The sequence below is a fragment of the Heterocephalus glaber genome, unplaced genomic scaffold, assembly GCF_053883595.1.
Source record: "Heterocephalus glaber isolate CG9 unplaced genomic scaffold, H.glaber_assembly_v1.0 deba00001689, whole genome shotgun sequence".
NCBI classification, from domain to species: domain Eukaryota; kingdom Metazoa; phylum Chordata; class Mammalia; order Rodentia; family Bathyergidae; genus Heterocephalus; species Heterocephalus glaber.
The window spans coordinates 5,596,797-5,610,440 of NW_028258414.1; the positions used below are offsets into that span (position 1 = coordinate 5,596,797).

At 43.4% G+C, this 13,644-nt stretch overlaps 1 protein-coding gene across 14 annotated transcripts in view; it reads left to right on the forward strand.

Annotated features, from left to right (window-relative positions):
* Window positions 1–13,644, forward strand: part of Tln2 (talin 2) — a 404,430-nt gene that overhangs the window by 221,320 nt on the left and 169,466 nt on the right. For all 14 annotated transcript variants that reach the window (XM_013076183.3, XM_021237120.2, XM_087199034.1 and 11 more), the window contains 6 exons: window positions 4,186–4,357; window positions 6,272–6,369; window positions 7,832–7,961; window positions 8,717–8,869; window positions 10,587–10,729; window positions 12,193–12,320. In XM_013076183.3, the coding sequence (XP_012931637.2) occupies window positions 4,222–4,357; window positions 6,272–6,369; window positions 7,832–7,961; window positions 8,717–8,869; window positions 10,587–10,729; window positions 12,193–12,320 (788 nt within the window). In that variant the 5' untranslated portion in view covers window positions 4,186–4,221. The remainder of the gene's footprint in view (window positions 1–4,185; window positions 4,358–6,271; window positions 6,370–7,831; window positions 7,962–8,716; window positions 8,870–10,586; window positions 10,730–12,192; window positions 12,321–13,644) is intronic.

Below are 13,644 nucleotides of genomic sequence, written 5' to 3' on the forward strand. Positions count from 1 at the left end.
TGAGCCCCACTGTACTGAGCCCTGGCACCCATGGAGGGAAACACCTTAGCTTTTTGCCAGCTCTGGGCAGCTGTGACCGGTGCATGGCAGGATCTTACCTGGCAGAAGAGCTGCCTGTCTTCCAGAGGAGCAGATAGGGGGAGAGAAAGGAAAGCTCTTTCCTGGCCACTGCTTTGAGAGAGCCGAATTGCTCACTGGAGCTTGAGATGTAAACACAGATGAAGGATCATTTTATGAAGGCTCATGTATTATGTTGACATTTGGATGTGGGATACATGCAGTTATCAAATAGGGCTGTTGATCACCTCCAGAGCAGGAATGGAACATAAAGAAGGAGGATGCATGCAGCCACCCATAATTGGGTGCGGGGACTTCCAGGAGGTCATAGTGGAGAGAGGACAGAGATGGTATCCAGCTCCCTCTCCTGGAGACTCAGGGGCCTGTGGTCTTGCTAGGTGGGTGGGCACAGAACCCCAGTTTCACAAGGGGGCCTGCAGAACCTCCTATAGGTTGCCCCAGGGCAGAGCTCTGTGACAGGCTGCAGGGCAGGAGGCCATTGTGATGCCAGCCCTCACCCATGAAGAGTGACATTTTTTCCTCCTGAGCTCTTGCATTGAAGGAATCCTACTGGTCTCTAAGACAGTGACCTGGGTGCTAAGACTTAGCAAGACTTACAAGCCTTATAATTCATACTCAACTAGCTTGATGTGTAGTAAAAACCATGTTGTACATTTTGCATAGGAATGGACACTGGACCTAGGTAGTGAATAAGGACTTACTGGAAGATGAGCTCTATATGGATGAGAATCTTCTCTGTCTTTGCTCCCTGATTCTTCTTACAATGTGTAGGACATAACAGATGCAAAATAAAATGAATTTTCAGCACAGGTAATGACTGGATAGAATACGTTGCTTCCAGTGTTTCTTCAACAACTATCACTAATGACAAGACCTTGCTTAGCACTTTGTATCTGCCTTTGACATATTTAATTCCTTTACTTCTGTAACAATCTGATAGGTAGACCTTTTCTCTTTCATCTTATTGAGAAGGAGCCTGAGGTAGATGGTAGAAAAGTAACCAGCTTAGAGCTGCATAGCTGGTCAGACAGGGGTGGGACTGGAGCATCTCGAGGCCCTCACTTGTCAGGCAGAGGTCCAAGGGGTGGCTGCTCACCTTGACCAATGATGGACATTTATTTTGCAGATGAGGCAGCCTTGGCTGGAGCTGGGTTTGTTTGTCTCTGGGCAGACTGGGGTGAAGCTAGGCAGCCTCCTGGGCTGTTTACAGCTCCCTGGAACTGGAAAGTGTTTATTTTAAAAGGAGAATGTCTGGGTTTCGCCTACTGGTTCCACTGTCTCATCTTCTGTCTTGGCTGCCACAGGAGAGTTTTTGTGTTGGTCGGTGCAGGTGACCTTCACACACACATAACGGCAAAAATAGTCAGAGTAAGAAGAGATTATGCAAGAGAAAATAATGCGAATTTGATGGCTTTATATTTTGTCTGTTAGCCAAAGGAAAACGAACTTAAGATCTGTTATGAAAGCATATATCCAAATTGGGATAAAAGAAAATAGAAGAACCAGATTAGGGTCATAAAATAGACGGGAATTGGACTGTAACAATGCCATAAGAACTTGTACTCAGATTTGGCACTGAGTTTACTTGCAGCCAAACCCACAAAAGAAACCTGATCAGCTCTCCTTAGTGCCAAATCTGCTCCATTAAAAGCATAGAGGAGCAGGAATTAGCGGAGGGCGTGGGATACAGAAGTGGAGGCAAGCATCAGTTGCAGGGTGTAGCCATTCTGTGCTGTCCAGAACACATCACAGTGAAGAAGGGATGTACATCTCTACCAAGACTGTTGTCTGAGCTGTGCCCTTTGCTCAGGATGTATAGTGGATGTACACTGAAATTTCTCACAAGTGTTGAAATACAGACTAGACTTCAGTTGACATTTCTAGATTGTTATATGACTTCATCCTGCTATCTTTTTTGCCATGGGGCAAAGCAGGCTACTCAATGCCAACAAGTGTCCATTTGTAAGAATCTCATTTCCTTCTGAGTGCTGTTAGAAGCCGCTCATTGCTGTGGGTTCTGTGGGATAATGATTAAATCATTGCGCACTTTGATTTCAGACCTCGTGTAGGTTTGGCTGTGAGCGATCATGTTGCATGATAATAAAAATACCTTGCCTTTATATATAACGTATGATTTATTAAGCAGTACTGTAGGTGCATGATTTTCATTTTAAAAAATCATGTGAGGTACATTATTGGTCTTGTTTCATGCTTGGGAATACTGAGTCCTAAGAAAACCAGGAGTCAGGAGTAAGAAGACACCACTGGAGGGCTGGGGATTTAGCTCAGTGGTTTTGCCGCCTGCTGCGCAGGTGCAAGGACCCAAGTTCGATCCCCAGTACCAAAAAAAAAAAAAAGACACCACCGGAGCCTTTCAGTCTTGGACTTGTGTGCAGTGGTCTGTGAGAGTAACTGGGTTGGTGTTTGCATTTTCCTTTTATGATATGTTCCTATGCAGTAGAAGCAATGCCTTTCTGCAGTAGTTGTTTTGGAGTGATAAAGTTGAGAACTTCAGTCTCCTAATCTACCCTGGACTAGAAGTGTCACCTCCATTCTGCACCACCCTTGTGCAGAGTTAAGATGAAGAGTAACGGGAAACCACTGGGAATAGTTGTGTGGAAGTTTGTCCCTGGGAATCGGTTGCATCCTACTCTCTGAAGCCCAAGAGAGGCCCACGCCGAGGCTCTGTCAGCCTTTTCAATGGGGAATCTCAGCCTGCGTGGCTAGAGGGAACCATTCATCTGCTCTTCAGAAAGCCTGGTTTTCAACCTGGGAAACGTGGCCTTTATTCAGTGACACTAACAGTACTCTTCCCAGGGAAAAGAAGGGATCCCATGCTGTCTGCATCTCATAAACAGCATCCACAGCAACATCCAGCTCTGTGGTCTTCCCCACTGACTGTCAGCACCAGCCATGCTCACAGAGCTTAGCAGTTCACGGAACCCTGGGGACAAGCCCATAGCATGATCTACAAGTGTTCACATACCTCTGGAGTTTAACTTGGGGAGTATGTTGGTTAAAAGCCCTTTGTATTGTGGGTAGAAACTTGTCAGATATCATGAACTCCTTTGCTGTACTGCAATCCAGCCACCTCCCAGGCTGTCGTGAATTAATTCAGTTCAGGACAGATTCTTAGTGAACACTGTTGGTGATGGAGGAAAGTATCTTGGCATTTCTCAGATAAGAAATATTTTTACTGCTCAACATCTGTGGCCAGTAGAGAATAACAGATTAAAACAACACTGAAATTCTATCTTATTCCACAAAGAATGGCAATCATCAAGAAATCAAATCATAACCTATGCTGGTGAGGCTGCTGGGCAAAAGGAACCCTTCTACATTGGTGGTAGGAGTGTAAACTGGTGTACCCACTATGGAAATCAGTATGGAGATTCCTCACAAGAGTAAAAATAACAATTCCTTTTGACCCACCTTTTCACCTTCTAGATAGTCTCTCGAAAGAGTTAAAGTCATCATACTACAGTGATACATGCATACCCATATATATCGCAGCACAATTCATAATAGCTAAATCTTGGGAGTGGCCTATGTCTCCATCCTCAGATGAATGGATAAAGAAAATGTGGCATTTATACACAGTGGAGTACTACTCTGCCATAAAGGATAAACTTGAATCATTTATGGGAAAATGGATGCACCTTGTGACCATAATGTTAAGTGAAATAAATCAGACATACAAGCTTAAGTATGACATGATTTCTCTTATGTGAGAAACCCAAAGTATAAACAAATTAAAGAACAAAATAAAAATAGGAAAGAAGGAGAGAGATCTTTTGCAAAAGGGAAGGGGACCAAAAGATGAGTAGGGGTGGGATTTAAAAAAAGAATGAAGATGTGCTATGTAGCTGTACCAACCCCCCCCATGAGTGTAATCATTATGTACTATAAAATGTATTAATAAAGTTTTTAAAAAATGTTTTCGTAGACAAAATGTTTGCAGAATATAGGCGGTTGTCAGAATGACTTTACAGTGGAGCATCCTGAATAGTATATGATTTTTAAAGTTGATTTGAGAGTCTGTAGAATTTCTTTCCTCAAGACAAATAATTACTGTGAATTTCAGAGTTATTTCTTTGTGTTTTCCAGACATTCTAAGTGAGACCCTACCAATCATCTAGGAAAATGGTGGCACTGTCCTTAAAGATCTGCGTCCGCCACTGCAATGTGGTGAAGACCATGCAGTTTGAACCATCTACAGCCGTGTACGACGCCTGTCGAGTTATTCGGGAACGGGTACCTGAGGCCCAAATGGGGCAAGGTGGGTCTCTGTTGCCTGATGTGTTCTTCACTGTGCAGCAGAAGGGATGGAGGCTCAGAGTGGCGCATATGCCTAGCAGCCTGAGTGTTTTAAATACGATATCGTTTAGGCTGGGTGCACCTTGTTTCCCTTCTGAGCCCTGTGGTGACGACGGCCATGTGAACCCCAAGTCATCAATCAGCATGGATATGTCGTCACCCTGCCCTTCCCATATGTCACCATTATGTGCTGCAGTTTGTGAACCACTTTTTGACATACATCCATATCCCATTTACTCAGTAAAGTGCAGAGGACCTGCCCTGGCACATGTTGGTTATGTGTGTCCCATGCCTGGTCACTTTTGATCATGATCAGGACCTGAAGCAAGTGTTACACTGCAAGCCCTTTGAAGGAGCTTTATAAATTTTATCTCAAATCTTAGAAAAACACAGGGAGCATGTTATATGTTTTGTTTTGTGTTTAATTAAACTACTGACTCCTGTTAATCCAAGTTTAAACAAAAGCCATTCATATACTATACAGTTGATTTTCCCTTTCCCTTTGTCTCCTCTCTACATTTCCTTCCCTTATTCAGGGATTTATCTGACGGTTAAGAAACAGGAATCACTTTTAAATGGATAAACCTTTAGTGTAAAAGTGGGTAAAACTCAGTTTAAAAATTGAAGCATTAAAAATCAGCTTACTAGCCAGGCATGGTGGCACACACCTATAATTCCAGCACTTGGGAGGCTGAGGCAGGAGGATTGCTACAAGTTGGAGGCCAGCCCGGGCTTCATAGTGAGTTCGAGGCCAGCCTGAACTGCATAGCGAGACCCTGTCTCAAAAAAAGAAAAAAGAATCACCTTCTCCAAGATTTGGCTGTCCAGTTTACTTCTGTTATCTTTACTTTTAACTTACTGTTTTGTTATTTTCTTTCAGATTTTTTACAAAATTTCTTTGGGCTAGCTTGCTGTAAACTCTGATGAGGGTGTGAGTAAACCTTTAAAGACCTTGAAGCTTTGCTGAGAAGCAGCAGTTGCTCAGACCCTTCCTTGGGTCTCTGGTTTGTACGTTAAGGCATTAAGGAGGAGAGAAGTGCAGATGGGCCATGACTCTGTTTCCCTCCTGCCCCCACTCCCTGCTCCCCTGGAATTCCTAGGTAGAATAGGAATTTCTATGGAGAACACAGAGTTTAATTTTCCAAGTATTTTCCTAATTTGTTGAAAATGGGAAGCAAGGACTTCCTCTCACGAGGAACTCCTACCAATCTGATGATGTATTATGCTGAATCCTTCGAGGTATAAAGCCCCCACCTGCTCTGTCCCCAAATAGCCTTGTGCTTAAGTTTCTCAGTTGTGGGTTTTGGTTTTTGTTTTGTTTTGGTTTTTTTGTCCAAGTTCTTTTGCAGTAGTAGGGATTGAACCCCGGGTATGCACACTAAGCTACATTCCCAGTTCTTTATTTATTTTTATTTTTCACTTGGAGACAGTGTCTTGCAAATTTGGTGATTTACCCAGGTTGGGCTCAAACTTGCCATCCTCTTGCCTCAGCCTCCTACAGTACTGGGATTCCCAGCCATGTGCCAGCGCGCCCAGCTTTTTGGCTTGATTTTTATGGCAAGGCCTAGAGAACAAACTCAAATTCAGGTGGAAAGAAATTTGGACTAATTTATTCCTGTGGTACCCTCACTTTCAGACACAACTCTAACCCATGCATCCTCAGAAAGATGCACCAATTTTGTGGCTGTTGCTTCTGCAGCTCAGGTCTCCTCCTCCCTACCTGCTCTGCTGCTGTCAGCCGCTTGTGGGCTCAGCAGGAAACACCTGTCTGGTGAAGGACACTACAGGCTTGCTGTGGGGGCAGGCTCAGGGCCAGGAAGCCAGGAATGGCCTTGCCAAACTTTGCCTCCTTTCTGTCTTTTTCTTTATGTTCCAGCTTCTGACTATGGGCTGTTTCTTTCGGATGAAGATCCCAGGAAAGGAATTTGGCTGGAAGCAGGCAGAACACTGGATTACTACATGTTGCGAAATGGGGTAGGCTGCTGGTCTGACTTAATATCCTCATTGCTTTGTTCTTGGGTCTGTGGAAGCCAACATCACTCCACTGTTTTGATTCAAGGGAATTTTATCAGTAGTTCCCATTAATGTACTGTCCAGTGGTAAGAAAACGCCAGCAATCTAAATTCTTGAAATTGATGCAGTTTGGGGTATTTTAAGCAATTTTTCCATGTCATGTTGGATGAGGTACTCACGAGACAAGGTACAGGCATATTCTGTGAGGAGATAAGTGTATTCCTGATGGAAAGTCAGATGAGAATGAGAGGGAAAATGAAAGGTAATTCGAAAAAGAATCTGAGACCAAACATTAATTAGCATTTTGTGTTTGTTTGTTTTGGTACCAGGGATCGAACTCAGGACCTTGAACTTGCCAGGCAGGCACCGGAACCACTAAGCTACATTCCCGGCCCAGCATTTTGTTTTTGAAAAGAAATTTCAAATAGGGGATGTGATCTTAATAACTATTAGCAATAGTAACAAAACTAAAATGGTTGTTAATGGATATGAGGAGAAATATTGCGTTAACCATTGTATCCAGCCTAACTTCCAAGACACAGGGTCTTTTGGCCGATTGGATGAGTTGGATCTATCGGATTTCACAGAGCAAGAGTGAAAGATTTGATTAATTAATTTTAATTAATGTTCCCTCCATAGTTGTTTTGAAGAAGTATAATTAAAAAAGAGGCCTCTTATTAAAAATAACTTCCAAACTTAATCCCTGCTGTGTGGTCTTGCTCATGTTCCATTGCAGAACACCACACCCATTGTGATATGCCTCCACTGCGAGGAATTGTGGAGACAGTGGAGGCAGTTTCATGACTGTTATTTGTATGCATATATGTATGTCTGGTAAATAAGCATTTTGAGGATAAATTTTACAGATTGTCATTTTCTATGTATAGATAGTAAAAACTGCTCATGGCAGAGTACAGATAATTGCATATGGACACTACTATCTTTTAAAAAGGCGTGGAGAGCCGGGGATTTAGCTCAGTGGTTCTGGCCCCTGCCACGCAAGCACAAGGTCCCGAGTTCCATCCCCGGTCCCAAAAACAAACAAACAAAAAAAGGCATGGAGGCCTTTTCCTCTGCCAGTTCTCACTGATGCAGCTTTTCGCAGCCTCCATGAGGGTTTCTGCCTCTTTTACTATTGTTTCCAGGGTAATTTTCGATCATTGAGCTCCTTTCTTGTTTGGGGAGGGTGCAATTTCACTGTAATATTTTGAAGAATCTTTATCAAAGCAGTTACTGGGGCCTGGAGATCCTGTAGTACAGAAGCTGCTATAATAATGAAGGAAGCTCCTTTCTTCCTAAGAAAGATTTTAAAGAAATTTTGGAAGGATGAGGAAATCAGCACCTGCTGATTTTAAAGAAAAATGTCCAGGTTTGTTACCTGTTTTCTCTTGTGTGTAAAATATGTGTATGGTTTGTGTTCTAGGACATTTTGGAATACAAAAAGAAACAGAGGCCTCAGAAAATCCGGATGCTGGATGGATCTGTGAAGACGGTGATGGTGGATGACTCCAAGACGGTGGGGGAGCTCCTGGTGACCATCTGTAGCAGGATAGGTGAGCAGTCACACGCCCCAGTTCCATTTTTGCTTTGTTTTGAATGACATGCCTCCTCTTTTTATCCACTCTATCTGGTGTCTACATAGTTTTGTTCCGAGCAGTCCTAAGAGAGTAGGTCCACTGTCCTGATTTGACAATCTACTCATGGCATCGTAAACACTCACACTTCTCACTGGGTCATCATTGAGAGCTTTTGTTTCTCTTTCAGAAAATAACAGATATTTTCATTTGAGAGGAATTTTTAAAATGTGTGTAACTCAGCCCCCCTACCCCGCATTGATGTCCAGAATCTCCCTAAATACCATGGTGACAGTTTGTGTGACCAACTGTTGGGCAGATTTTTCTTCTTGTAGCTTCTGTTAGTCTCCCCAGAGGACAACTTTGCCTCCTTCTCACATGAAGGCCTTCAAATACTTGAAAAAAGTGGCCTTGCCTATCTTAGTTTCTTCTTCATGCAAAAGGAGCTGAGTTCTTTGAGATACTTCTTACTGGATATCCTCTTGCCTTCCTCTTCATGGTATCTGGTTTGTTCTTGTTTCTCAAAAATTAGTAGAGAATTGCACATGGCATTGTGAATGTGACTTACCTAGCTGAAGGCCTTTTGTTTGTGTCGGAGTTACGTGGCATGTGGCCTCCCTTTCCTCACACCAGGAAAGCCTCTTTCCATCCTTTGCCAAAATAGGCTCGTTGCAGTATCCCAGGCCCCGAGTGGAAGGAGTTGACAGTAATGATAACCTAATTTCTATTTTTAGGAATAACAAATTATGAAGAATATTCTTTAATCCAAGAAACTACTGAAGAGAAGAAAGAGGAAGGAACAGGCACACTCAAAAAGGACAGGACGTTGTTACGGGATGAGAGGAAGATGGAGAAGCTGAAGGCCAAGCTTCACACAGATGATGACTGTGAGTGTGGGGGAGGGTGTGCCGTCCAGGCTCCCGGCCTCTGCTGAGCCTCCGTCCTTTCTCACCACCCTTGTGACCCAGAGCGGGCTTTTGGGTTCTTTAAATCTGTAAATGTTTTGGTTTATGTCACTAAAAGATGAAAAACATCTAGAAAAATAAAATATAATAGTAATACTATTTCCCTAAAAAAATTTCCTTTAATATTACACATGTAAATTGTGTTCACATTTTCTCCATCATCTCCTACAAATTCTTTTAATAGTTGAACTGGAGTGCAAATAGGGTTGGATGACATGCTGTTTTAACTAAGTATGTTTCTTCTCCATCTCTTCTATTTTTTTCCCTCAAGATTTGTGTATGTGAAGAAACCAGACTGTTGGTTGCATAGCATGTCCTACACTGTGGGTTTTGGTGATTGCATACCTTGGTGTCATTGTAACATGGCCCTCTTTCCCTTTTAATTCTTATGTATAGAGGTTGCTTAGATTTATGTGTGTCTGCGTGTGTTGTGTGTGTGTTTAATGAAGACTCCTTCAGAGGTGCTGCATGCTCCCATCAGGAAGCTGTTTCTTTTGTCCTTGGTGGGTGGATGCTAACAGCCATGGGTTACCATTGCCTGCATCTGTCAGAGGCTAAAACTGGCAATAAGCTTCTGTCATAGGGAAGTCACTTTCCACAGCCACACAGTTAACATATGGAAAAGAATATAGCCCCATGCGCCCCAGTACCTCTGTCGTGTGCACCTTGCTGCCCCTCCTCCTCAGTGGGACTTGATTCATCCCCCAGTCTGCTCAGGCCTCCCCTCTCCTTGCTCCTGCTGTAGCACTGGGATGACATCATCATTGTCACTATGTTTATTGATCTTTGGTGGGTCTGACATTCCTCTTGACTCCTTCTCTAGTCCCTTTGCTTTCTGCCTCATTAGATTTTTCAGTTACCTACTTCTTTCCAAGAGACTTTACTATACACATCCCAAGGATTTATTAATGTGTGCCCAAGACTGTCCCAGACACTACAGGAGAGAAGGGCTGTCAGCCACATTGTGTGTACTGAAGCTGCTTAGGACGTAGTGCGGTGGATCATAAGTACTTACCCACAGTGTGCGTGTGTGCAGCCCGGAGAGGAGTGGAGGATAGAGTGCTCTGCAAAGTGTGCAAGGAGCAGTCCATGTCTGTGCACCCAGAGGTGAGGGCGATATTCATAGAATGGCTGAGATTCAGCTGGTCCATGGATGAGGGCCAGTCTCTCCTCTCCTCCTTTCAACCCTCCCCCTTGTATTCCCCACGACTTTAATTTTCTTCCACTTTTCCACTTGAGGTCAGAGGTAACTTGTTATGTTCAGTATCTCTGAATTATTTCACTTGATGAGACTCGAGTATCTGCTGTTGATTTTATGGAAAATTCCAATTTCGTTTTAGCAATACTGATTTCCTTATTCTTACCTTCTGGGGAAGAGGGGACATGTTATCAATTCACTGTGGAAGGTCCACTAACTTTAGGAATGGCTGGGAATTTTGTCCTTCCTTTACCTCTTTGTTGCTCATATGGTAGATTACAAATTATTTTTCAAAGTGAAAAGGCACAGTTTTAATATAAGAAGTAACTGTGACTGTCAGCATCAGAGAAATCTGCATCTGTGTCACACTGCTGTTTTGTTAAATTCCTTTCAATTAAGAGGAGAAGCAAACATAGTTCTCTCCTGCGTCTTGTGTTGCAGTAAATTGGCTGGATCACAGCCGAACGTTCAGAGAACAAGGAGTAGATGAAAACGAGACGTTACTGCTCAGACGAAAGTTCTTCTACTCTGATCAGAATGTGGACTCCAGAGACCCTGTGCAGCTGAACTTGCTTTATGTCCAGGTATGGCCTTCACTGTAGTCAGACACTGACACTGACATTGGGGAGTGTGCAGGAGGCTCCTGGCTGCATCTCCCACACTATTCACAGCATTCTTGTCCAGGGAGTGCGTCCCGAGGCTCCTCCTATCTGGTGGTAGTGCAGGTTGGCATTGGACATGAACCACTGGCCATCGAGAGGGGTCCTCTCTGGGACTCTGTCTGCCTTCCTAAATATCAAAGACACTACAGCTTTATTAGCTAGCACCTTAGAATACCATAAAATATCAGTAAAAAACCATTATTTCCCATTAACGGGAAGCTTTCTTCACAATAACCTTTTATGTCTTTACCATTAACTAATTGTTTAAATTCAGACAGACCATTTAACACATCTGAGTTTGTAGTTTCCCAGTATGTAAGATGTGGGCTTGGCACTGGATTGTCCCTAAGGTTACTTTTGGCTCAACGAAAACAGTCTATATTTCTCACATCTTCTTTCACCTAAACTTCCTTTCCTCCTCCCCTCCATCTATCTACTTCCCTGCCCATAGAAATAATATAAGAATTGCAAACGGCAACCATGCCTTCCACTGTTTTTGATAGTAAGTCCTTTATTTATGTATTATATATTGGTAAATCCCCTTACATGTTATATAATTGTTTATATATTTTGTGATCCAGTAGTTGGCACACAGACCTAATGGCCCTGAAGGTCTGAAATGTTTACCGATTGGCCTTTTAGAGGGAATGTTTGCTGACCCCCAAGTTAGTGGGTAGAAGAAATGGTATGGAATGAAGCTGGAAGGGAAGGAGATGGCAGGGCAGGAGAAGATGCTTATGAGTTTCAGGCCCAAGGTGATGGCTATGAGTGTCTGTGTAAGAGTGGTCTGGGTGTGTTTTAGAGAAAAGAAAGACAAAAAGGAAAGGGATAAATAGCAATGGCACCAACTGGGTTGTAAACCAGAAGGACTTCAGACAGCAAAGGTTCTAGGACTGTACATTGCTTGTCCTTCCCTCAGCTATCTTGGGTATGGAATTCTTTTCTCTCTGTGTGCATCCATCTCTCTCCTTCTCTCCTTATAATACTTTAGTCTTTACTTTGCAATGGGGGTTAGGTTGGTTTTACTTCTGTTTTTTCCGTTAACTTAATGGTTTATGTGTATAAAAAAGAAACTATTTCTGTTTCAGATTATATGAATCTCGTCATTTCATGAGGATTTTCCTTTACCTCTTTATGTTTTATAATTGCTTCTGCCTCCCTAGATTATCAGCACACTTTCCCTTTGGGATGCCAGACCACCTGCATGTGTTCCAGCCCTGGGCCATTTGACCCTGCTCTGCGGAGTATCTGCCACCCCTTGCAATCTTAGCACATCTGCACCTGTCCTCAGCTCTGTAGCATGCATGTGCTGGGCTGGGCCATGTCTGTGGGGAGAGACATTGTCCCCCAAACCCCTGAGGCTGTTCCTTCCTCGTGTGTTTCAGGCTCGGGATGACATCCTGAACGGCTCCCACCCCGTCTCTTTTGAGAAAGCCTGCGAGTTTGGTGGATTTCAAGCCCAGATACAATTTGGACCTCACGTGGAGCATAAACACAAGCCTGGATTCTTAGAGTAAATGACCTTTTATTTTTCTCTTTTCTCTCCTGCTCTTTTCTTTTTGTGTATTTTCTGGGGTTTTTTGTGGTTCTGGGGATGGAACCTAGGCCCACGTGCATACTGTAAGCCTTCACCTGTTTATTTTTGAGCAAGGTGCCCAAATATACACACACTGATCTCAATCCGTTGTGAGAATGTTGGCTTTCATTCAGTTTGAGTATATCACCAAATTTGTGTTTTGCAGGGAAAGCAAGAAGCGTAGAAATTCATTGTTGGAGTGACTGTAAAGGTAGTTTCTGGAAGCAGTTTCTGAGTTCTAGCACTGGATGATTTTCTCTCTACCAGAGTGTCTGTGGCACCCCACGGGCTGTTGTCCAGCCTGTCCTGAAGTCTGTGGACTTGAGCTCACTTTTGTGCACCTCTGCCCATTAGCACATTGCCCCTTCATACTAGGACACTTCTGATAATTTTTGGCAGGTTCTGTTGTTGGTTTCACTTCTTACAGTGTTAGGGATCAAACCTGGGGTCTTGCACATGGTTGGTAGGATTCCTGTGTTAGAGCAGCATAGCATGAAAGAGGCTTACATGCTTTATTACAATCTTATGAATTCTGTTGCTTTGAAGTGTGATGTGCAGGGGAAATACTCGCTCTGTTCTTTTCCTCCATGTGGTCCTTGGTTCTCTTTTATAAAATAATGGGGATGTATTTTCCTGGCTCTAGACCCTGAGATTTCATGAGAGAGCTGGCCCTTCTGTTTCCTCAGGATCCACAGAGCATGGGCCATGAGATTGAGTTTCCTGGAAATTCTTCGGACATTCCCAGCCACTAGTAGGCTGCTTTTTTTCTGAGTTGGTCTTTCCCTCTTTTTGATCTGGCCTTTTGCAAGGGTATTATGGTATTATGTATACCTTCCCCCGGTAATATTCCTTTTCTTTCTTTATGTCCTCTTTTTTCTCTTGGTTGCCACTTAGTATGAATGGGGTGGGGGAGAAAAGAAAAGAACGAGAGAAGGGGGAGAGGGGAGGGGGGAAGGAATGGAGGGAGGGAGGGAGGGCGGGCTCTCAGTCTCACTATGGTCAATGTCACACTGTCCCCTAGCTTGCAACCTGCAAGGTTGCAAGTGGGCACCTAATATGAATGCTGGCTGAAAGGTAGAGAACTTGAGTGTTTCTTGAGGCTGCATCTAATACGAGATAGATTGAGGCAGAGTCTTCTGTGAGGGAGCGTTGAGAGGAAAGGGTAAGGCAAAGGCTTATGTGACCCTTGAACCCACTTTCGTATTGGTGGAAAATATTGGGAACCAAGTTGTGGGTCTCAGTAACAAGAAACCTGACTTTT